Raw genomic sequence first — 26,290 nt, forward strand, 5'->3', positions numbered from 1 at the left:
ATACTTCACCAATCAATGTATTTTTAAGTTACTGGAAGTCCAGCCTTGCCTGAATGTTTTCATCTTTCACAAGTCTTGTCCTATATGTGAACAATACATGCCTGAATGTTACAAGGCCATATAGTAGTTGAATACAAACTTAATTTTTAAAATATATGGGGTTTGAATGATTGGAGGAGGATTCCTGTATTTTCAGAATCTATTTCCCTATCCTTCAAAGTTATGTAAAAACATTTGTGAAGCATAGTTCATATCACAAAGACATGAAAGGCATTCTTGAGACTTGCTTTCCTGTTGAATCATTGCCAGGAATCTAACCTAGATTTCCACACTGATCACCTAAATTGCTTACATAAAGCATAGTAGCCTTTTAGTCAGTATTGAACTCCAGCATGTTTTCCACCAGTCTTGCATAAAATACTGTATTTTTATGGCAATCTAATTCTGATTGAAGCATTTTATATAAATTGTACTTTATGTACAGCTGCTTCAAATACAGTAGCTTTATGTACAGCTTCTGGAGGATCTCTCTCTTTTCCCCTCCCCCCCCCCCCCCCCCCCCGAGAGATATATTCATACCATATAAAGAAGGTAACAATTTAAATGGATGTGTTCCAAAAAGAGTAACTGGTGCATGGGTAAAAAAGTTATGTGAACATAAATAACAGGTAAGAAGAACATCTTCTTTAAATAATGCTTAGACAAATGATCTTAAAGTGACTGAATAGGTGGATTAGAAACAAAATCATTGCTGTTTCAGTGATGGCTGCTCTGGCTATACCATGTTCCCTTATTACAGATGCACATTTAAGTTACATTTACAATATGCATATATTGATTTCTTTTTCTCTATTTCTGGGTATGTTTCCAGCTGCATGTAAATAAACATCTGGATTTATAATTTAATAATGGTGCTGTTCAATCATTTTGGTAAGGAGTGGTGTTGTAGAAGTCTGTAGATGTAAGATAATAAATAGTCAGCTGAGGAAAAGTGAATTTTTGTACTAGTGATAATATATTGCCTCTGTTCTGTATCTGGAAATATATCACTAGCAGTTTCTAATTTAAATTTGTGAGTTAATCAATGAAACTTATGTTCTTCCTGCGAGCATCTGTGGTTTCCATCAATGGAGATGCTATATATAACTTTACACAAATATCTTACGGGGAGGCTTTTAATATTTTGTTTTAGGATTTATCTAGTCAATATAAGCTAGATTTGTTAGAATCGGTGCTGAATAAGTATCAGGGGCTGCCAAAACGCAGCGTGTTTTAAATGTAGGTATTATGTTCAGACCAGATATTCATGGTCTTGAAAACATGCTCTTGATTTCAAGATTTTGCATTAATTTATACAGGATTTTGCATTAATTGCTATTTATTTCTGTGTTGTGGTACTTAAAAGGTATTGGATAGGTCAAAATGATGAAGTGCATATCCTTCACTTGGAAGTTTTTGCCTGCAGCTATGGAAGCTCTGCCAACACTTGAAAGCTTTCTTGTTAAAGACAGTGGGTGACCTTACCACACCCTCCACTAGTCTCCCCTAGTTAAGGATTTATTCGGTGGAAATGGTTATTCAGAGGTGACTACAGAGTTTCGCTAAAAGTGTCTGAGTCTTCGTGAGGGTCTTGCTTACTCATCTAGGATCACTGGCTAGATTGGCTGATTTCATACAAAGGATGCATAAGTGGTGAAAATTTCTACAGCCTGTTCTAAGAGAAACGTATAGAAGGAAATCAGTCGGTAGTGGAAAGCAATCCGTGTTGATACAGAATGTCAATAGCATCCTTGTGAAAGTCAAATTTCATACTGACAGTTGTAGGATGAACTTTTAATCTTACAGGGGAAATACTGTAGCTTTATTCTTTAGTTTGTAAGTAGTAATAACTTAGGCTTCATCTGCTGATACTAAGTGAAAGGCTATAATTAGTAAAAGTGTGTTTCTACATTTTTTTGGTTGGTAAGGTATATAGAATTGTATCAAATATTACATTGATGCCTTATATCACACCCCCAAAAGACTGCCAAGGGATTTGCCAAGATTGCCTCATTTATTTTGAATCTTAGTTTTGTTGTTTATTTATGATCAACTCATTTTGTTACCCATTTGTTTTTTGCTCAAGGAATAATAAATAATACAACTGAAACACAAGTCTACGTATTCTCACGAACTGCTGTTCTAGCTCTCTCATTGTCTCAAGTTAAGGATAACAATTTTCTTCTACATATCTATCTAATTGTGGTGCCTGTTGCTATTGTTAAAGTTAGGGTAAAAGTATTTTCCTTTTAACTGACATGTTTTGAATTTTTGTGATAAGGCTGTTGGAATTTAATATCGTTGCATTGTCACACAGCCATTTTTAAATGGTTAAATTGTTCTGGGAATTAAAATACATGCATAATTGAAATCTTTTTTCTTAATTTACTCACAAAGATAAAATACATACAATGGTAGTGAAGGAGCACTCAAAATAATGTAAGATCCTTGGAAGAAATCAAAAGATTAAATAATAAGAAAAAATCAAAATGAATATTACCGGAAAAAAAAGAGGTACATGTCTTAGCTTAACTGTGAAAACAGGTTGCCCAGTGGAGCTGGAGTCAGGATAAACAAATGGTAGTTAGAACTGGAACAAAATCAAAAATACTTGCACACAGGACAAAGGAAAAATCCAGGGAACGAAACAGATTTAGTTTGAAAGTTCAGAGAAATTACAAGAGAACAACTTTCACCGAGAGTCTGCCTGCAGTGATGCCTCTTTGGGAGGTGTGTTAATCAACATAGTAGTACTCCAGCCAGAACTAAGAATAAGCATTAAAGCAAGTAGGCTAAAATCTTTCCTTGTTCCTATACCTTATCATCAGGTAATGTTTTAAAGGTAGAACTGCTGTGGTGGAGGCTGCAAGCATTGCAAACTCTGTGGCCTTCATATCCCATAACATAAATTGCTGCTACAATTGATATTAATTTACAAGTTTCAACAAAAATGCAGAGGACTTGAATGGGCAAAGAGATTAGCTGAAAATACTATCTTCCTCCACAAGATCCCACTGGAGGAGCAAGCTCTCACGTTAACTGAGAAGCGTGAGGAAGTTGCAGTGCCGTGGTCTGTGTCCTCTTTGCGAGTTGGTGAGGGACTTCAGTTTCCCGGAGCTGTTTCCCCCGCCACCTTCTGAAAGCACTGCCATTTACCTGCCTCTTACAGTCGTGTCCTTGAGTATCGGGAGAAAATCCAGAAAGGCAACACCAGTATTGTAACATGGGGCAAATATTCTTCTAGCAATGACTGCCAAATATATAGTGTGTGTTGCTTTTCTGGGAGAAAGAATTACTTATTAAAGCTAAACAAGCTAGCTAAAAAAGAAGAAATGATGGGGCAGTGGGGGTGAAAAATATACCGTGTTCTACATGCGTGAGATTGGAGGGGAGAGGATTGGGGTGAAATTCCATGGTCTCTTCAGGGTTTGCCACTTGTGAATTATGCATCTCACTCTCGCTAGTAGGCGTAAATGCATAATTCTAATCTGTTCTTATTACTTATTTATAACATGCAGTAGAATGTAAATTCTGCTTCCTTTGTACAAGCTTAACATGCCTGTTAAGGTATGCAGATATTTCAGGGAGCCTACACAGACGACTTTCTTAGCATAGCACACAGTTTCCAATTAAAGGGCATAAACTTCAAACAATAAATTAAACTAGCTCTTCTCTTCCACTCCCCCCGCCATTTGCAGGAGGAATATACACAAGATGTAAGAGATAAGGGAGAAGATCAACAGACAATAAGAGTATTCATCTTGAAATAAACTACTCTGCGTTATTATTATTTATGATAGATACTGTTATTAATAAACTGAATGTGGGATAAAGAAAAGGCCTGCAACAACCACTAAATTTATGAGACTGGAGACAGATGCATGCTCTTTCTTTAATATAGCTGGCACTGATCGATTTGTATTTTTCCCTGATGATGGTTTATGCCATTATAACTGTGCAGTGGCCCTTTCCTATTGAGTTATGGTTGCAAAGCACTTCACAAACAAGAACTAGCCTCTAAACATTATATCCTAATCTGCACATTCTATAGATACCTTGTAATACAGAGCAGCTGAATGCACCACCTGCGATCTGTGTACATACAAACATGATTTATTCTGGTAATCCTAGTCTAATGCATCACATCAGATTGTGGCAGTTATGCTATCTGTTGACATTACTGACACTGCATAACATGATTGGCTAGTGCAACATGTCAAGTTAAAAAAAAAACAACTTCGAGCTTTTCCAGATTTTTTTTTCCTTTTTCTGTTGAAAACAAATGTGAAACTGTTGAAGTTGGAAAAAAAAAAGGGGGGTGAGGGGGGAGAAATTACAATAATTTTCCCCAACTGCATGTCAGCGATACTAATGACTCAACAGCTAGGACTGACTCTGCTGGTGAGGACAGAGGAGAGCAGGCAGAAGTGCAGTGTCCTTTACCACCCTCTCATTCAAGGGCCAGCTGAAACACTAGTTCAGCTTTTGCAGTCTTGGAACAGATATAAGTTGCTCTAAATTGTCTTGTCTGGGAACCGTGCTAGAAACCGAGTCCTCCACTCTCCCTGTTCCAGCAATATGGTAATGTTTTAGCAAAACCTGTTATTCTCTAACCATAATTCAGATATACAGGGCTGTTCTGGTCCTGGAAAGGTGATAGTATCTCTTCTCTAGAAGCTCTTAAATCACATGATGCCTTGCCTGAGTGGTGAGAGTTCTTCTCTAAACCTCTTGCATTGCTGGCAGAGTACAAAATACTGGAACAAGTCACCCATAACCAATTTATTGTCATATTTTTTCTGATTAGGTTCCAATATCTAGTCTGAGTATGAGGTGTCAAGTTTATGCTTGCTTGGTAATATTTTTGTTGAATATTTTATTCATAAAAACATTTATTTGAGGGTTAAAATGATATGATATAGCATGCATATTCAATTTAAATAAGTGAAAATTTACTAGTAAAATGGTTTATTTTTGGTCAAAGAAAATATTTCTCATGGAAATTCATTGCCTTCTCTTTCTATTTCCCTCTGCCTTTTTTTTTTTTTTTTTTTTTTTTTTTTTTTTTTTTTTTTGCTTAGACAGGAAAGCTTAAAGGTGGTGCTTATAAAAAAAAATAGTTTAAAAAGCACAGTGTTGATACTTAGTGTCTCTCTCCCAGAATTTAATTTATAAAGATTGTCCTGAATCTTCTTGTCGGCAACAGATGTTTCATGATTTTGGATGGGGTGCATCTTTCTGAATTGACTAATTGTCCTAAATTGTCCTATTATTTCTATATTATTGAAAGAGGGTTCCTGGGAAAATAGATTACTAATTGCTTTTCTATGTAGCACTTATATACCTGTATGATGTGTCTTCTTTACTCAAGTTGTCCTTTCAGTCTGTCTTCCTTAGAAAGTGTTTGTGTGCTTGTGCTTTTTCTTACTGCTGTTTTCCAGACAGCTTTTTTATTTCTGTAATCTGCAATATATGCTATTCCAGATAGGACTGCGCTATTGATTTATATAAAATGTATAGTAGCTGCTGCATTACTGACCATATATTCTTATATAACTTAACATTTTACTGTCTTCTCTAACTACAGTTGCACACTTAGATGTGCTGTTCAGCGGGTTGTAAAAGTATCAGTCAGGTATTTTTCTTGACCTGATACAATTAACTCGGCACTAAATGTATGGTCAATGCAAACTGTTTTTTTTTTTTTTTTTTTTTTTTTTTTTTCTTTTCCCATGCACCAAGATTAGAATTACCATCAGGAACAACTCTTGGGAGCACAGGATGTGCATCTGTTAGTTAGCAGGCCAATATGTTCTTCCTCATACTGTGAATCCAGAGTAGTACTTCCAGTTTTACAGCAGGAGGTATCTGAGATTCAGGTTTGCAACAAAAGCCTGGTGCGAATTTATTATTGTAGCTGTAAACATAAAGCTGAAATAATGGAGTGGTAACTTGTTCATAACATCTTTTTTTTCCTTTTCATAATTTGACATGAAAGATCATGATTCTTGTGATGTCTCCTACAATGACTAGGCTACAAAGGTTCATGAAGGAAAAATGAGATTTTAAAAAGCAGGGCTACATAAGAGCACGTTAGGTGCAAAGAAGTGACTGATTTGGCATCTTAGAGAAACAAAACTAAGCTAGTGATACTGAGTATTTCTACTCATGTGCCTGATAGAAAATGAACATGCTCTGCCCTCTCCCTGCTTCCTTTCCCTCTCCTTTTCAGACTCACTTTACTTACCGGTTGTTATAACTGAAGTAAACTAAAGAAGCAATGGATAGTTTTATTTCCAATAAGCAAAGACATAATTTGGAAGTTCATTAAATGTAGACTTTAGTGCTGAACGTTTACACAGACTGGCTATGCGTCATTCTGGCACCAAGAAAAGTCCTTTAAAAAAAAAGAGACAAACAGGCCTTTATCTTATTTCTAAAGGTTGCTCGGGAAGGCTGCAGTTCAGGGAGGGTTGGAGGGGACTGTGGCAGGAGTTTCATCAGTGCACTGTGATACTTCTGTTGTCAGTGTCCTGGGATAGCTTTACGGTCACAGAGGGAATCGGATACAGTTCTGTAGAGGACTGAAAGAGAAGGTAAAATTTGTTTCCCATATGCTTCCCTTCTTCTAAGCACTGTGGTATGTGGAATTCACAGCTTCAAATGATTTGAGTTTTCTTCAGCTGCTCACCTTCAGTGTTTCAAGCTAGTGTGTCCTAACTGAAGAGTGAGAACAGGATTTGGAAAATGTACCTGTAGTAACTATCTCAGGGATATGGGTTTAAAACCATCCTTGTATTACAATTTTTGCAATGGAAAAAAGATAATGTGCATGTTTAATTAAAAAGGGATGCATACCTTGCTACAGTAAGGTTAAAACTAAGGTTTCAAGAAGAAACTAAGGAAGAAAGAAACAAAATATTCAGGAATGGAGGCTAATGTGGCCTTTTTGAATTGGCTAGGATGCAATGTAATGTTTGGGGGATGCGTTTGTGCTCAACAAATTACAGGAGCTTCAACTGATAGACTGTAGAAAGATTTTACTCATAGTATTTAAGGGTTACAAGTACATAACTGAGGCACAGTTGCTAAATATAAAAAAGAAATAATAGATTTAAAATTTTTGCTATTAAAGCAGAGTTATATTAAAAACCAGGTAACTTCTGTGGAGCTATCACTTTTCTAAAAGTGGTAACTAGATTGGTTCTACCACATGCGCATACCAACTGCATTAATAGTTTGAAAGTATTGCAAATTGAAATGATTTAAATGCTTTTATTTCATGTTTGTGCCAAAGGTTTTTCCTCTCGAGTATGGCTTTTTTTCTACATAATCTAACAAATGGCTGTCATATTTTTGGTGTTGCTGGCATGATACAGGGCTCTGTGCTGTGCTCTTTAATTCCTCAGGCAGGAGTTGGAAGTTGTGTGTTTCCTGAACTCTTCTGAAAAGTGTAAACCTCAGCTGGCATAAGGATTTACTCCTTTATGAGAAATTTAGGAAACCAGCAATAGTTATTGCTGAGCATATAGCTTCTAAAACACATCAGCATTTATTGGCCAGCTAGAAGCAAGGTTGTTTAGTCCAAATGCCATTTCATCAAAGTCTTTGTTGGTTAGAGAGCAGAACAGCTACTTAAGGTGCTGCTTGAAGATAATTATTTGTGACCTTCAGTTTATCTGTCTTTTCTCTTTTCTTTCTTGCCCCTGCTCTTAGTGGCTTCATAAAATTCTTTTAATCTTCACTTTGGAACATTCTTTGTTATTAATTAATATCCAGTTGCTGCTGTTTTCTTAGAAGATGGTTGTTTTCTTTAATTAACAGCCCTATTCCGCTCATTTAGACCACTCAATTTTAGTTTATACAATCAAGTACATAGGAACGCTGTTTTCTTTGGCTTGATCCAGTTACCTAAAATAGGCAACGAGTGTTAATTGTGATGCCCCATATTTTCTGAAATATTTCCATGGATCTGATGGACATGGAAGGGATTAACAGGAAGGAGATCTGTTAAAAAAAAGTTGCAATATAGTGTAAAAGCTTACCAGAGAAGGTTGCAGATTGGTCATAGATCTTCAAGAGTCAGTATATTAAGTTATTGGTTGTTTATAAACACAGTAAGCAGGATATACCGTACTGAAAGTTATATATGAGTCGTTGCTGGCTTTAGGAAAATGGTGGAATGGAAAGAGCTATTAATGGTACGTGAGGGAGCAAGCCTGGTTATGTGATACTGGCATCTCCTCTATGAATTTGATTTTGTTGTTGTTGTTGTTGTTGCTTTGATATGGTAGTGCATAACAATCCGATGGCATCACTGTATTTGGTGATGTGGTTTTATGGTCCCAAAGAGTTTACCATCTAATTAAATATTAAGTTACTGCAAGTTAGTTTAACAAACAATGTGAGAGAAGATGAGGGAACTGGAGGAAGGACGTGAGTAATGAGCCCAAGTAGTCACGCAGTCTAGTTACATAAACAACTTGGTGATTGGAATTCCTTGGAAGTTTTTCATCTTCATACTCTCTCAGCAGGTTTGTTCTGTTGTGCTGCTAACAATCCCTTGTTACAGGGCTGTCCTATCATTTTCCTTTGAACGTAGCAATGGGATTGCTATTGTCTCAATTATTTTCCTGAGAGAAACTATGTGGGGTTCCTCATACAAGTCACTTTTCAACTGAGCACTCACCAGGACATTGTGCTGCCATTTCTAGTCCTTACAATAGCTGCCTGAAATCAAGGAGAGTGGAAGTAGAGTAAAGAGGGGAGAAAAGAAAAAAAAGAATGCTGCATGTTACAGATAAACTGAAACAACAGTATTGACGTTGCTATTGTCCTGTTTTTGAACTGTGGCAAACTGACACCTTGACTGCAAAGTTCATGTTTTGGGTCAAATTCTTAAATCTCTCATTTCTATATTATTTGTCTACTATGTTTTTCTTTTTATTCTCTATCTCAGCAAAATCTCTGAAATTCCACACTAAAAGTAGCATTTTAATGTTGGATGTTATCTTTCAATAACTCCCTATTAAGTTTGATCAAAGTAAAGTGAGTGTCGTCACAGGATCATTCTTTATTCTTTCTGTCTCATGCACGGATTCTGCTATCAGGACTTACATTGATAGTTATTAGAAACTGGATATATATCAACCACTGCAGTTAGCTTTATCATGATATTTAAGAGAGCTGCCTTAGTAAGTGTGGGGAGTTCCACATATACCACATGCATAATAAATATAGTGATATGGAAATGTCAATTTTAATGATAACCAGTATAGTTAGAATTTCTCTTGCTGATGTATAAACTAAAAGAGAATCTAGTTTGTATTGTCAGAGAGATGAAAAGGCAGGTTGACTCCTTCGCTCCCTGACCCCTGTTTTTCTTCTGAAAAAAGTAAATATTAGATAGGTCTTAAATAGATAGGTAGATTGGCAGTAGGTGGTGGGGAGAGAAGGAGAGAACACATTTTTCCTGTGTTCCTGCCATCTTAATGGGAAAAAATGGTTTGAGAGAATCCCCCCCAAAGTCGGTTCGCTTTTTGCCCTTTGGTGCTATTTTCCCTTTAAAGTCTAGAAATGAGTACAAGATTGAATCCCAAATTTATCTTTTTCTCAGTAGGCATCTGTAATTTTTAAATGTAGCTTTGCTTTAGTAGGAAATAAGTTATTTAAGAGAGTAGCTATTGGAAAATTCCAAACAAAACATTTGATGTTATTTTAAAGTAAAACTGGAGACTGGAATTCTAGAATGGATGGGATTGTAACCTGATGTAGCAAAATAACTCCTTTTTAAATTTTCTAATGTGTAATAAAATTTCTTCATTTTTTACTGTGAATTAAAAAGAAAATTGTTCTCTGTTTATTGGGGTCATTTTGTAAATTGAGATCAATGAAATTCTTGCAGCAACAGCATGAAATCAATTGTAAAATAACATATAATTCATGGCCTGTATTTTAAATTATAGATTGTTTGGCATTAATCACTGAGGTTTCCATGCACTGGGATGCATTTTCTTGTAATGCATTTCTGGATAAGGCTTGTGGATCTGTTCCTAATGCGTCTGAGAGTGATCTGTTTTTCATGTCCTCAATTGCCTACATCTGATCTTATGCAAATCATGCAATCAAGCAAATGGAAAACAAGGCGTTGTGCTAGAGGACCTTGACAAACAGTGGCTTTGTAGTTTTAAGAACTTCCTCCCTCCTCATTCAGATTTCTGCTTATATCTGCACTTGTTTCATAATGGATCAATGGATTCAAACACTTTGAATTATACATAGGGAAATGTCTGCCAAATCAGATTATGCCAAATAATTGCATCAGTTATGATTTTTATTGTTCAGTTTGTTGGTTCCTAGTTCCAAGATTTAGAAATGCTGCCTTCAGTTTATTTGCAGGTTAATCCAGAGCTTGGTAAAGTCTATGGAAAAATGTTAATTGACTGAAAAGCACATTCCTAATTCTCTCACTACTGTGTTTTCTTCTCCTACCCGTACTACCTTGTTTTTTCTTGTTATCCTTTACTCCAGCAAAATTGCTCAGATTCCTTTAAAACTTTCTATTACTTGTCAAAAGACTTCGGCATCATTAAATAAAACTGAGGAGTAAAGACTTACTTTTGTCCCGGTGACATGCTGCTTTTTCAGTATTTTATCCTTCAAGTCTCTCATCTTCCTCTTCTCCCCCCTTCCTCCCCTCCCTCTTCCCCTCTTCCCTCTCTCTCCCTCCCCTCTTTCTCTCTATATATCTAAATAGAACATTTTCCATCTTCCATTCTTTTAATTATTTACAACGCTCCTCCCTCTTCAAACTTCACCAGGCGCTCCCAGAAACTGTTACTCGTGCAAGTGCCATCGGCTAGAGTTTGCATCAAATCAGGGTTTCAGCATCAAGCTACTTTTTCAAATGAGCAGTTCCCTGGTAAGGAATTTTCCTTGAAGAAAGGAAAAAGCTCCCTCCCCATCCCACATCTCTGTACAAGCAAAAAAGTGATCTATGGTAAACAAATGGAGAAATGTACTTGTTGTCTTCTCTTAATCTCCCTGTTTCCTGAGAAAACCCCACAAGACGGTTTCAACTTAGAGGGTCAAGAACGTATAGCCATTCTCTACAAGCACGTGAATTAAATAGGTGCCACGTAATACTTTTGGCTGTTCATTTTGGGATTGTTAAAAAGAAATTCCTCCTGGTCACTTGGTTGCCCTCCAGGATGCAGCGTTTCTGAGACTTATGTTGCAGCTTTCCATCCCAGCCTGTATCTTTGGCGGCCTCCCTGATGGCCGCTGCAAGGACCGAGGGATCTGGGGAGACGTGCGCTGATGAGGGCGGGATGGCCAGCGCAGTACATGGGGTTTGCTTTCCCTGCTTGCTGAGCCAGCCCGAGCACCTGCTCTGGTGCGTGCTTTCCCCCACTCACCCACATAAGCACCGCTTAACCCTCGCAGAATCAGCCCCATTATGTTGATTAAACATGTCAGTGTGTCACAGGCATTCACTTGATGATTTTTTTTTAGTTATCATTTTTTTTCTTAACTCACGCTTTGCCGTGTGCTTCATAGGAGTGATACCACCAAATGATAATGAGTTTTTGATAAAAATGCAGGACTTTGATCTCTCATTACACTGAGTGGAGTAAATTGGAAGGAATTCTATTGCAGCTAGGGCCAGGAACACTGTACGAGGATAAAAGTGATGAGAAAGAAGAGGAATCTATGGCATTTCTGGTTTAACAAGGCCTTTGTCATCCACTTGCAATTTCTGAGTTTGTGCTCAGAAACATTTGCAGACAAACTGATAGTTTGATATTATTTGGCTCCACGAATATTAGCATTTGTTGTGTCTTTCAAAAATCCAAAACTTTCCTGGCATACTAAAAGCATCTTTATATAACATACACATTTTACTTGCATGTCTTAACGCTGCTGGCAAAACCTCAGTTGTAAATTCCATCTTAAAGGATTTGCTGGTTAAAATCTGCAATTATTTTTATAATAAAAAGAGCAAAAGATCAGAAAATTTTGTCTGAATTTCTCTCCTGCTAGAACTTGTCTGACAGACATTCTTTTAATAGTACAGGTGAAACTGAAGTTCTTTTGTAACGTTAATGCAGCAAGGATGCGAATTGTTAATGACCTTTTTCTGCAGTAATGGGAACTCAGGCTAACATCTTTGTTTTGATTAGGTGCAGTACATTCTAGTATAATTTGTAAGGGTACTGTACAAGGCCGTCAAAACCAAAGTGAGCTCTGTAGTCCTACTAGTAATCAGAATTTGCAGGTACCTGGTATTCAACAACAAGCATTCTCTTACTGTTTCTCTTAGACACATCTGAAGCATTTAAGAGAGTGGCAGGTCCTCCTTCCTCTTGATTTTCTGAACTCAGTGCACTCTCCAAGTTACAGAGAAGCAAGGCAGAATTAGTATCCAAAGTAAACTCCTGTTTCCTTTCCCTCCTAGATTTAGCAGTTTTTACGCCGTACCAGTTTCTGCTCACTGCGTGCACGGTTGCTGGCTGTACAAACAGTTCCCAGGTCACCTTGTTTACAGCACAGCTGCCACCATCTCGTGTAGATGCCCCAATCCTGACTGTTTTGGATTCTAGAACGATATACGTACAGTAAGTAAGGATTTCTTCTTTCCTGACAACACAATAGTGTATCTGTTTATTCAAGAATTCCAGTGAGTTCAATCAGGGGAAGGGTTTGTGACATAAAATTAAATTTATTATGATTAAATGCATAGAAGTGATTAGTTTAGTGGTTCTGTGAACCTTCTGATTATCACTTGCCAACTTAATTTCCATTTTGTCTTTACGCAATCAGTATAACCTACATATGGGCATTGCCTCGACAAACTTCAGTGCAGAAAATATGTTCTGGTGATATGCCCATCTCATAGCCCCTATTTTGTGTGTTATTGTATTTATCTGTTCAGTGCAAATATTGCATTAGAGAAATCCCTTGGATTTCTTTTTATGATTGTACAAATATATTTTCAAATGCTTAAAATAAAAACTACAGCCCCTAAACAGAGACTTCCATTTTTCAGTATTATCTGAATCATTATCAGTCTTAATCATGTTTTTCTTTCGTTTCCAGATGGAGAGAACCAATAGAAGTAAATGGAATCCTAGATCGCTATATAATTTATATTGCCTACAATGAGCAGAATTTTACAAAGTGGAATGTAATCTATAATAGCACAGAACTTTTTCTGGATTATACTATTCAGCAGCTTTTCCCGGGTACTGAATACCTCATAAAACTAGCTGTAAGTTTTAAAGAAGTATAGTAGAGGCGTAAAATGGCGAAAATGATTCTGATTTTGTTAACATCTTAAAAACTCAATGGTTCACGTGCCCACTTTGTTTAACCTCTTCTTTTTGGAAACTAAGGTTGATTAGGTGTTGTGAGCATCAGTAATTGTTTTTATTTCAAAACTGGCCTTCTAAAATGTGTATGCAATTCAAACACATTTTTTTCAAGGATAATGTAGATAATGATTAATAGAAAATTGACCAGAAATATCTGAAAGATTTAACAGATGTCTCCCACTCCCAACTTATGAGAAGAAAAATGTTGAATATGTTCGAAAATGTTCATCTTTCATATTTTATGATATGAGAAATTGCTCGCTCTTTACAAAATCCTTATGTTGAGGAGACAGCAGAGAGGAAAACAGTTTAGTGAGAAGTCGTAGATTTTTGTTCAAAATATTTTAAAAGAACTTGATATTTTAATTGCATTTCTTTATCAATGGTTTAATTTTATGCTAAAATAGAACACATTCAGTTCACTAACAATCCTGAGAATATGTGGACAAAAACATGGGATTGTGCCTTATTTTAAGCACACTGTTCATTTTATAACAATACTTATATAAGGATATTTGCTTTGATAAATGCCATCGAAAAAATATTCTGCTCTTGATTATGAATAAATTTACATTTATGTAGACTGAGTATGCATTCATTTTTTTTTCTTAACGTGCTCTTGAATGTTCTAAATATTATACCACAAAAACTGCCTTCAGGTAATGATAAGGATCTGACTTGAACTTGAAAAAGCAAGGATATTCAGTCTAATTAAAGCTTAGATTCGTGTTGAAATTAATTCATTTGTGCCTAGACATTTCAGCATTGTAAATTGTGTAGTATGTAAAATAGCACCATGTCCGAAACTAAGGTGGTACTTCAGCAAACACTTCAAGCCTTCCTAAGCTAGCAATATTATCAAAAGAATCTGTGCTGTCCTTCCCCGTGCCACAGCTGCTGTTCTCTGCTCCTGCCCAGTTTCTGTATGCTGAGAGCACGAGGAGAGGGTAGAGTTAACAGCTACGATCCAGCAAGCAACGATGATGCTTCTTTTGGTGACTGTTTGTGCCTAGGGAAATAGTTCAAGCAGTGAAGTGGTTTTGTGGATTTTGTTTTTGCTTCGTTAACACATAAGGCTCTTTTAGAAGTTATTGAAAACATTTTTAGAAGCCTTTGATCTTTATATTTTGTTTCTTATTTGTTTTTTACATTTGTATTGCATCAGTGATCAACAGAAAATGAGAGAAAGATTATTTGGTGATGGTTGACTGAATAAAACGTAATGGTCTGTGATAAGCAGGCTAGAGGATCTAATTATCTTCATGGCTTTCAACTCAGCAAAACTGAGAATACATGAAATGTCCAATATCTTTGTGGTGGTAGAATAGGTAGCCTTCTTGAAGGATTTGAGAGAGACATGGAGCTACTGGAGAGAGTCCAGCATAGGGCTACAAAGATGATCAGAGGGCTGGAACATCTGCCCTGTGAGGAACGGCTGCGAGAGCTGGGCCTCTTCAGCCTGGGGAAGAGAAGACTGAGGAGGGATCTCATCAATGTGTACAAGTACCTGAAGGGAGGGTGTCAAGGGGACAGGGACAAACTCTTTAGTAATGCCATGCAACAGGCATAAACTGAAACACAGGAGGCTCCGCCTGAATATGAGGAAGAACTTTTTTCCTGTGAGAGTGACGGAGCACTGGCACAGGTTGCCCAGAGAGGTTGTGAAATCTCCTTCTCTGGAGATATTCAAAACCTGCCTGGATGCAACCCTGTCTACCATGCTCTAGGTGACCCTGCTTGAGCAAGGAGGTTGGACTAGATGATCTCCAGAGGTCCCTTCCAACCTCAACTGTTCTGTGATTTGGGCCCATTGTATTTAGGACTTACCAGACTAGTTTGAGAGTAGTGCGGATTTACAGTTACTGAGCTTAAAGCTGGTCATATTATACTTCATGCAAAAAAAGGCTCAACAAAATAAGCCAAAACAAACAAGCAACCACCAAAAGAAAAACAATCTTGGAAATTGAAGTGCTGCTTTCCTTTTCTTTTCTTTTTTTTTCCTTTTTTTTTTGTTACAGTGAAGTTTTTCAGTAAAATGTTTTATTTTTGCTTTTTTCACAGGTAATATTGATATTGTTTTGTATCAATGCAAAAACATTATTTTCGATAGGAAATTTAAAGTTGAGTTATCAAAAGTAATTGTGATCCTCATCAGTAGAGCTTTCTGCATCTCATAGGCAGCTATTTTTAACTTTTGTGTGACAAGTTTAATACAGGTATATTAAATGAAGTTAACAAAATTGTTATCTGTATGCTGTTGCCAATTTCCACAAAATTAATTACTGATGTTTAATATGTAGCAATTTTATTTGTAAATGAGTGTAACAGCTTTTATAAATAAGTCTAATACTTCTTTCCAAAGTCATCTTGAGTCTAAGGTCATGTCTGTATGGATTGATGTGGAGAAACTTGTTTTTGCTTTGTTCTTACTGTAAACTGGATAGATGTGAGCCAGATCAACGTGAAAGCAAATGAAAGGCTAAAAGGCTGAGTTTAGTAGCTTGGACGGCACACATTTATATGGCCTTAGTGCCTTCGTGATTTAGTTGTTAAGCTAATATCTCCTTAACCACTGTGTTGTATGGATATACGAGTTCAGGCGATAGCTGGAAGATCTGTGCTGTGCTTCATTGTGTAGTGTGGATCAGTCCCTTGGCTCTCTAGGCACTTTGATATTTTTGCAAATTTTACCTCAAAACTATTTCTCAGTGAAGTTCAGAGTGGCACAATGTGGGCCAGTGGTGTGCAGAATTTCATGCATTACCAGAGTTCCAGGAATGTCCGGTTCACTTGGATAAACTAATCTAAAATCCCATTAGTTTAAATGCAGGTGACCTTTCTTTAACTGATATTCATTACAAAATCAGAAACTTCATTCTTCAGCAATATTCTGACATACAAAAATTGAGCCTTCTTAAACTCAAGAAATAAATGAACAGCAGGGCTATTGTTACCAACTCACCAAATTAAAAAAACTTCTACTACTTAGGAAGGTTCAGTGCAGCTACTTATCAAGGCAGTAAGGATCATAGGAGGAAGAGGTCTTTCAGTTCTTGTTTTTTTTTTTTTTTTTTATGAATTCTGTAGAAATTAAATAATTTAAAGAATAGTCTGGCTCTGGTGCGAGGCTGATGTTCTTAAGATTTCTTAAGATTTCTTTGTATCGAAAAGATGGTGAGTGTTATTTAAGCAGACAAGTTTTTTTTTTTTTTTTTTTTTTTTTTTAAACACTATCATGTTTAAAGTAAATGCCATTTTTGGATGTTTCCAACACTAAGGTGCATTCTTTCACCTTTATTTGAGAGCCTAGGTTGAAAAAATACATCATTAAGTTTTTGTGTTGATAGGCTAGTTTTCAGTGAAATCATAACAAACTAGATGTATAAAATATCCACTCATTTAGGAACAGTTCTTTTTCTTACGAAAGAGGCTAATACACAGTTTTGGAGGTGGAGTAGGAAGTATGTTGACTGTTCTGCATTTTGAAATGCATTGAGAAAAAGGAAATTGAAGTTAATACTTTCAAATAAAATATGCTAGATTGAAAGAAGGGATTTTATTCTTGGCGATCTGGAGACCGAGGTTGCTTTTTCTTTATGTGATGCTGTTGCTCCAAAAAGGACTACTTATCCATTTCAGCACCTAGGTATCCTCTAAAAATCTAGTGATCCCGTAAGGATAATTAACAGTATGTCTGAGTCTTTGTTGAATTCAGGGTTTGATTTGTTTTATGTCTTGTAATTAAAACAAGAGTGCAGAGTTTATACATTCCATTTATATACATTTCTTATATGTTTGCATCTATATATTTCAAACTTCTGTAAGAACTCCTGTCTCTTTTCCAATCTCTTGTCTTAGTGCAAGTAATTGGTAAACCAGCATATGTAAGGACTAGACTGTGGACTTTTATGTTTGTACATGTCAAACACTGAAAATCTATTATATGAGGCAATATGCACAAATTTTTGGAATTTGTGTTATTTTATAATCAAGCAAAATGTAAACATCATGTATTGAACTTTTTCTTGCAATAATATTTGCAATAAAAGGTGTTACTTAATGATTTATTTTTTATGTATATACATATATATATATATATATATTTTTTTTTTACTTTTTTCAGTCAGTATGTTGTCATGAAGGGCAGGAATGTCCAAATGGCAATTCTTTTTCCTGTGCCTATTCATTTTTTAAGTGCACTGTGCTTTGGACAGTATATTCTGTGTCTGAAATTTCTGAGTGTTTTTAGTCAACTCCAGAAGAGCTTTGCACTGTAAATGATCTATATTGTGTGCATATACTGCAATTTTGACTCTTTCGGCAAGAGCAATGGAAATCTAATCGTGATTATTACACACAGTCAAGTGCCAAATGCTATAAGTCAAATATTAGAAAAAGATGTTATCTATCTTGTACCTAAAAACTAAATATAATAAATAGCACATCTTTTGTTTCTTCACCTTTCATCATAAATAACCTATGCTAATGTAAAAAGAATCTAGTATGAAAAACAGATGGCTTACTAGAGTCACAACTGTAAAAACAAAACTTTGCCAGAATTGACTGCTAGCATCAAATGATACTGGTATTACGTTGGAATATGTTTATTTGCTATGTTTCATATTTTAAGGCTTGCACTGGAGGTGGGTGTTCAGTAAGTGAAGCTAGCACAGCTATAACAGATGAGAGTTCACCAGAAGGTGTTCCTGCTCCAAAAGCCCAGTCATATTCATCTGACTCCTTTAACATCTCATGGGCTAAGCCTGAGTATCCGAACGGTAAGTGAACTCTTTTAGCCTCAAGTTAAAAAGATGATTAGTAAAGGTAAATTAATATTCTAAATGGCAGCTTATATGTGGTGCTTAATTTTTAATGATCATTTTAGCACATAAAATACCTGAGATAGTATCATTGTCTGTAGCTAGGAGATTGTGGTTTTCAGCTTACCGTACAGTTTCAGTGGCTCAAAAGTGCTCCCTTTTGATAGTTCTTGTGTACTGCATCTCGTTGTTTAATGTTTTCCAGGACAACTGAGCTGAGGACGTAGGCATTCTTGAAAGCACATCGGTCTGCAATGTTCGTTAAAACATTCGTTGCTTTTACATTTATAAATACGTGGTAATCATTAGATTTCTGTTCTGCATAATCAGCTGGAAGTTATACAGTTGCATTGCTGTGGAAGTTTAATAATATATTTTATTTTGTTTAGCAATGTTTTTCTCTGTGAAAAATAATGATGTCTAAAACTTTTGGAGCAATTGAACATTTCTAATGGTATTGTACAGTATCATGTGACCTTGGATTTCACCTCAATTTTATTATTTTGCATATAAAAGTTTAAATTGCAACAATCAATTCATTTAAGCAACAGAAATGTTTTTCATCATTGTAGTATCTTATTGAAATGTGTCAGTTATTTTTCACGATGATTTTACATAAATTTCATTTTTCACTTTTTTCCTGCAAGTTTGCCCCTTCTTTCAACTTTGGAAGAATGCCTACTACCTATACAATTTAATTTCTAGGAATTTCAAATGATTTTTTAAACATTAGAGATTTTAAAGTTATGTACTTATAATATTCTGTATGTTCTACTTGCCATCTGCTGTTAAATAATCAATTTGATAATTTACGGTTCTTTGTATAGTTTTTTTTGTTTAGTTGTTTTTTTGCCCTCTAGTCCCTAAGAAACCTCCTAACCCTGTTACTAAAATGCCATCTGTGTATGTGCAAAGGCACAGGGAAAGATAAATGATTAGGAAAAAGAAAGAAAAAAAGCCACACATATGACTTATTGACTAAGATCTGAATTGTTTTCAATTAAATAGACATTTTTTACGTGTAATCATTCCTGTCAGGAGCCGATCTTGCTATCTTTGCACACAAAGATAAATGGTTTAGAGGGGTTTTTAACTAACCAAAATAGACATATACACACACATGCACACATGTGCGTGCGTGTATTTATATCTCAGTGAAGCAGGATAAGGACTGTAGATTGATAAATGAATCTTTTAAAACAACCGGAAGGTGGGAACACATGACTAAATTTGCACTTTGTAGCTTGTTATTAATACAATATTAGCTGTATGGCTTTCCTTTTAAAGCATGAGCACTGTAAACCGGTTGTTAGGAAAGCTGTGAATTCAAGCGTTGGACTAGCAACAGATGCAATAAGAATCAGGGGAGTTCTGTAAAATAAATGATATTTTTGTGTCCCTTGTTCCCTCATCCAAGGGAAGTGGAGGTTTCATCAGTCTAGAAGACAGCGCGATTTACCTGTATATTGGGATTTTGACCAATAGGTAACTGTCTTACCAAATTTGCCGTATAGCTTACTCCACGGCAACACAGAGCAAAGTTGTCTGCACGCCACCGGTGTGTGTTTCAGAAAATATTCGGAAGCATTTTCGCTGTTTTTCCACTCTGCTGCCTGTTGAGTACTTTCTGCCTGGAATTGCTGTTATTCTCTGGTGATGCGTGGGAACCACGTGTGCTGCTGTTAGAGGATTTTCGTTAGGTTCAGAGTTGGTAGAAGGGATTCAGCGAAGACGGTTGCTGCCCGTCTGCCTCACAGGGAAAGGCTGCTTCCTTGTCTATCTGCGAGCTTCGCTGAGCGGCCAGGAGCGGAAGAATTGCCATTACATGAGCGTTTGGAGCCAGCAGGGCACTCAGGAGGGGCAGGGCCTTTGCGCTCTCACTGCGGTGTGCGCACACGTGCACAGTCGTCACGAAGGGATATGTTAATTTTCTCTCATTTTCCTTCTCCTCCTCCCTTTCCTTTTTGGGAGTTTCAGAAAGAGTATATAAATAACAACACTTGGTACCATTCTCCTATTTCTTTCTTTCCAGTTTCCGATTTGCATCCGTTCCCTTATTTCAGGAAGATAATTAAAAAAGAAAAGAAACACTGTCTAAAATTTTTCACTGACCAACTGCTTTGTCAGAAAAAATTGCATTGTTCAGAGACTTCGTTTTATTCATTTTAAGAGTATCTTTTGGGCTGCCTAGTGACAGCATCATGCATAATCGCTCTCTGCGTTGGTAATTTAAAACTGTATAAGAGGCTGAAAAACATCGTAGTTGAGAAGATGTAACAATATGGAAATATTATAGTGATATTTTCAAAAGCAGAAAAAGACCGGTAGAAAAAATTGCATCTTAAGTTTTCCTGCTTCATTATCTTTACTGTTGTCTGTTCAGGTTTACAGGCGAAGGACATAGTATAATACTTTTTTTTGGTAAAAGTATAGAAACTGTTTCTCGCTTTCAGCTTCATTGGTTCAAACTCTGTGTCTTTCAGTCCGCTCGGCTAAGCAGTGCTTCCTGAAACTCCCGACCCTGGCTTGGTTTCAGGTGGAAACGTAAGAAACGACAAGATATGCGTGTCATTAACTGACATCTCCTTAGCAGGTCTCCGGGGCCTTTCCTTTCTCTCCCTCTTTTTCTGACAAGATATTACGGAAGAAGGTGTTTATTTCGGTGGCCTGAGGAAGTTGATTAGCTCTTGCAGATGTGGAGTAGGAACGTAAGCTGGCTGGTATTTGCACAGCATGGACTTTGTTAGATTCTCTTGATATATTTGGAGACCAGCTGCCTACGGGTAGACAAAGTTAAAGAGGCATTAATATACTACCCTTGAGGCTGCACGTGGCAAATAGGATTGCAGGCTACTTGGCTTATTCACAAAGATGGCACAGTGAAAAATAAAAAAGAAAGGTAAGATTTGAGACTTACTGGAATAAGGGAGCATTTAGCAGTCAGAATTTTGTTATCTGAACGTGGACATTGAGTTTCTGGGCTCCCTTTTTGGTATCTTTACAGTCCGTTTACACTATTTTGTGAAAAATTGTTATCTTATGGCAAATGGAAAATTTGCCTTGAAGTTCCTACAGAATCGTCACCTCACATATATGAGGTACAGAAAAAAGATATTTGGAAGATAATATACTGAATATATTTGTTGTATAATTCACATTTTCTGTTGTCTCAAACCAACAAAAAGTAATTGATGAGACTCAGGCCATTTCTCTGGCCTTATAAATGTTGCTTTCCAGTAGTCCCCCCTCTTCTTCTATCACTTACATGCCACATACATAGATAGTACAACATAACCAATATAGACCATTTAGTTCAGGCTGAGATTTAGAGAGGGTCTGCAAGATGACGTGAGGCATCAGATGCTCTGTTTTAAGCCTTGCCTATTCTTGTGACTTCAGCAACGAATCCATATATTCTTCAGAACATACCCTTGCTGCGTATTTTGAGGTGTGCTGTTTTAAAATCCTTTCTTATAAAAGCAGCTTTATTTCTCTTCCTCCTTGAAAATTTTCCTTAGATGATCTTAGGCTTCTCAAAAACTTCACCTTATTCATGTACAGATCATGCATTAAGATCAAGTCTCGATCTACACTGTATCTATCTTCCAAGGCCATATGGAACTCATATAGGAAATAAAAGATATAGTAAAAACGAATTTATGAAACTATTCAGTGAACTAATCTAGCACTTGTTTCTCCTTATGCTTGTGAGAGAAACTGCTTGTTTTTGTAATCAGTGAAACTCTTCATGTAGATTAATGTATTTTTTGCTCAAGATTTGACCTCTAGATTGTAGCTTAAGAATAATAGCTTGTAGTACTTTAGATTCAGTACTTCTTTTCATCTTCAAAGTCTGGAATTTCATTCAGATATTATATGGTCTTTTCCAGGGAGCGTGGAAGAGGAAGAAAAAGGGAATAGAGCTTGTAGATACATGTGCAGGGAATTCCTAGTGACTCTATACTTTGTTTTCTTTCAAAGAGTGAAATATAATTTTACTATAGTCAATACTGATTTTGTCTTCAGTGAAACCAAGATTTAATCCTAACTAGTTATAACTAATAATTAACAAAAAATGGCATCTTTTCATGGCCATGATGTGCCACTTGTGAAGCCTTACGGTCACAAAAATATACAGTACATTTTAATATTTCATGGGTGGTAAACTTTTCAAAAATATCTAGCAAGCCTTGAGAAGTAAATAAAGTTTGGGCAGCTTTGAACCTTTTCTCAGTATGCATTAGAGACGTACGCTAACTGATTTTCACAATACCCTTGTGAAGGAGGCAAGCAATTACACTGTTATTCCAATTTCAAAAAAGATAACTGGCAAAATAGAGAGATTAAGTTATTTATCCCAGGCCAAAAAGAATTATTGCCTGATTTAGAATGAGAACTTTACATCTTGGAGCTGGACTACTAGCTCATGTCTTTTTTGTTCTGAAAAGCTCTTCTTTCTTTTCATTCAATAATTTACTCAATGAAAGACATATAAGGCAGAGGTAAAATTAAGAGATAATGCATCAACTTATTAAAGATGAAGGTATTAGAGGGATAAGAAGAGCTCACAATATCGACCAGCAAGCTGCTTCTCATAGTGCAGATGTTGCATAATGCTATTATTGCAAGAACATTTTAAAATAATGTCCAGTTAATTAATACTGAGTTAAGTGGGGATTCCACAGAGGTGCATACGACACCTATGTTAATATCAAATGAGTTAATTAGGATTACTACTGTTACCATAATTATCAAAAGAACTAATAATTATTTGTCCATTACTTTAAAGGGTTAGTGCTATTGCTATAAATACTTAAAATATTTCATTTTTGTTCCTGTAAAACAGATCTTTAATGCCAGTGTTCACGTTTTAAGGATACCTTTATCAGTCTTTGTTAAATGTTCCTCTTCTGAGATAAATATAAAATATTTGATAATTTGTTTGTTTATCACAGGACAAATACAAACCATAATGCCCTTGCTTTGCAAGCAACTATATAAGGAACCACAAAGAATTTTTGCTTTAGGAAGCCTACGAAATGTGGTAGCATTGGTAGTGTGTGATTTACCAGGACTTCCTCCCACCCGCACATCTCTGGTGTCTTGAGCTGAGTTTATCTTTCCTGGAAAAGAAAGGAAGGAAGGAGCCTGTAAATCACTACCATATTCAGCTCTGCATTGCTTTAGCATATGTATCTTTTGAACTATCGCACTTCAAAGCTCAGCTGAAAGAGTTCAGTATAAGCTTTAATTTATGCAGCATCTCTTCATTCAGTCTTTCCTCAGTTTCAATCATCTTCCTCAGTGTAGTTTCAAACAATTCAACTTTAAAGGAAGAAATGATGAACTAAGCTATTTTTGCATTTTTAAATAAAATTAAAGCCTCAAGCTTATCTTTTATGTGTCTTGAGATTTGTCATGTCCAGACTAACAGAATGGAGGGAAAAGCAATTCTGGAATATTTCAGTTACAGACTTGCAAAACAGTCCAGAAGAGCTTACACAGTCACTGTAAGACCGCCCTTCCAAGGCTGCCGGGAAGCCTCCTAATCTAGCTGAAATCAGTCAGAGCTGCAGACACTGAGCTCTTTCGAAAGTTATGCCGTGAACTTTTCTGATTTTTATTTGACCACCTTCAACTGGGTTTCAGCAATCCAAAATAGTCTCATTCTTTTGTAACATAAAAATAAACAAAAATGCATCATTGTTACCTAAAAGTGATGCATATTCTTGTTTGATTAATAATGTTAATATGTTAATTAGTAATATTATTATTTCCTGTGTTTTATGCAAAGTCATCATAATTTCAAAGGGCAATTTCAGTGGTTAATATAGGTCTTGTGTCTAATGGAAGCTCTTGTTTACAGGGTTAAGTGTGTTTGTGCATTTTTTTTTTAGCAAAGATGCTGAGTAATGCTTTCATGACTCATCCCGCAGATTTCGTGTGATTGAATAAACCTGAGCAGTGCAGAAATCGGTACCCATCAGTCAGGCCAACTGAATTTTTATTTTATGTGCAGAATTCAGCGTATTTAAATCCATGTAAATGGATGCTAGAACTTCAAACAAAACGGATAGTCAGCTGCCGTGATGAGTTTCACAAAATTCTAAATATACAATTAACTGCCAGAGAGGCCCTTACACTGCTCAGTGGACAATAGCATCTTATATGAAACTGTATATTGCCATATAGCTTCCTATCGAAATGTGATAATTCTTCTAAAATACATTATTATAATCAATAAAATGGTTAAACTACTCTAGCTTGTGTTCTAGAACAGTGTGAGAGTCACCTTAGTTTCTAGTCTTTATCAAGAAAAAAATGCTTTAGTTGTATATTTTCATTCTTTTGGGGAAACCAATCTCATTATAGATGTGATGATCACACTGCAATTGCATATGGAACCAGAAGTGGCCATGTGAAACCTAACAATGACTTAAACTTTCATCGTAAAATGTTCTCATCAAATGGAATAAAAATTTCCCTTCTTTGCTTACCATAGCTAAGCAATATGGGGTTTCCAGTTTTGGAGGGAGTTGTGACAACTGCAGCTTTGTAAAATATTAATCCTCAGTAGATTTGTACTTTGACATTCTTTCTGAATTTATTCTTCAACTCATGAATGCTCTCTGAAACTGGGATGGAACTGTCTATATAGTGCGAAGAATTAGAAGGCATCCTCTGAACTGACTTCAGTTCTTCTGGTGAATCCTTTGGTAGCTTTGGATTTATTGACCTTAAGATTTCACATTTCAATAGCTTTTTTTGAAAAAAAATAGAGAAAATATTCAGCAGTGAGAAAAATAAAGGAACATCCTTGAGAAAAGGTCTCCTTTGCAGTTCAACTTCCAAAGTCCAAGCAAATGTGTAAGGTTCAGCCCTCTTTAGTTCATGAAAGTCGAAACACAGTATATGCATAGTTCATCAGTTTGTAAACCGAATTCTACAAGATTCGTGCTATCCTATTATATGCCTTTGTAAGGATGGAGAGCTAGATTTCCTTATTTATAAGATAAGCAAACAGCTGCAAATTTTGAGTTAGTATTAACCAATTGAACTGGAAAATAGCTATCTCCATTAGAAATTTTGTTAACGTTTTCTTTAAATTTGCAAACACTTTTTACTTCTTTAGATTGAATAGGTAAGATGCTGTTTACTCCAGGACTTTTTCTACTGCATATTTGGAAGGAAACAGAGTAATCAGTGTTATTTTGTGGTTTTGTTTAGAAAAGTGGGTAAAACTGTTTTTCAGAAAAAAATCTAATAGGGTATCTTGTTCATTTAGTGTAAAAAGCAAACAATCTGAGGTAATTATCACTCAAAATGAGTATTAATAAGCTGTTTGACATGACAAAAAAAAGTTGTTACTGATTTATTGTAGGTATCATAGCACTGGCCTTCAACATTTCATTTATAATGTAGATCACTACTTTTGCTTGGTTTAAAGCTGTTAAGATATAAGATAGTTACCCTAGTGTCTGTGGCATTAAAGACTTTCTTCCTAACTGTGATTGTACACATATTAAGTCAATACTATCACGTTGTTTTATAGGTATTATTACTAGCTATGGATTGTATATGAATGATGTTCTGATGCAGAATTCATCACAGCTAAGATATTATGCTTATGGACTTGCTCCTTGGAGTCTGCATTCCTTCAGAGTTCAGGCGTGTACTGCAAAAGGTTGTGCTTTCGGTCCACTGGTGAGTACCTCAATTTGCATTCTGGGAGTGTAATAAATGTCAGATGGCAGTGAATATCAGAGTAAATGGTGATGATTCACTCTGGTCAGTACTAACCCATCTGGCAAAACGTGACATTAAAAAAAAAAAAAAAAAAAAGGGGATTTGATAGGTCATTGTTAGGCACTGTTCCAAAACAGAGCATAGGTACAGTAAAGAAGGGCAGAATTTGAGGCTGAAACACACACACAGTATTGAAATTAAATAGAGTTAATACGTTTGAAAGCTGCAGATAAGGTTTAGCCAGTTTTATAAGGACATATATAAAGAGTTACTGTTTCAGTAATGAACAAAATTCTAGCTGCCTGAATGAAA

At 36.1% G+C, this 26,290-nt stretch overlaps 1 protein-coding gene across 1 annotated transcript in view; it reads left to right on the top strand.

Annotated features, from left to right (window-relative positions):
• The window catches only part of USH2A (usherin), a 397,775-nt gene that overhangs the window by 182,630 nt on the left and 188,855 nt on the right, over positions 1 to 26,290 (top strand). The window contains exons 32-35 of the mRNA XM_062573566.1: positions 12,497 to 12,656; positions 13,138 to 13,309; positions 18,043 to 18,190; positions 25,785 to 25,936. Of these exons, the coding sequence (XP_062429550.1) occupies positions 12,497 to 12,656; positions 13,138 to 13,309; positions 18,043 to 18,190; positions 25,785 to 25,936 (632 nt within the window). The remainder of the gene's footprint in view (positions 1 to 12,496; positions 12,657 to 13,137; positions 13,310 to 18,042; positions 18,191 to 25,784; positions 25,937 to 26,290) is intronic.

The sequence above is a fragment of the Rhea pennata genome, chromosome 3 (assembly GCF_028389875.1).
Source record: "Rhea pennata isolate bPtePen1 chromosome 3, bPtePen1.pri, whole genome shotgun sequence".
Taxonomy (NCBI): Eukaryota; Metazoa; Chordata; class Aves; order Rheiformes; family Rheidae; genus Rhea; species Rhea pennata.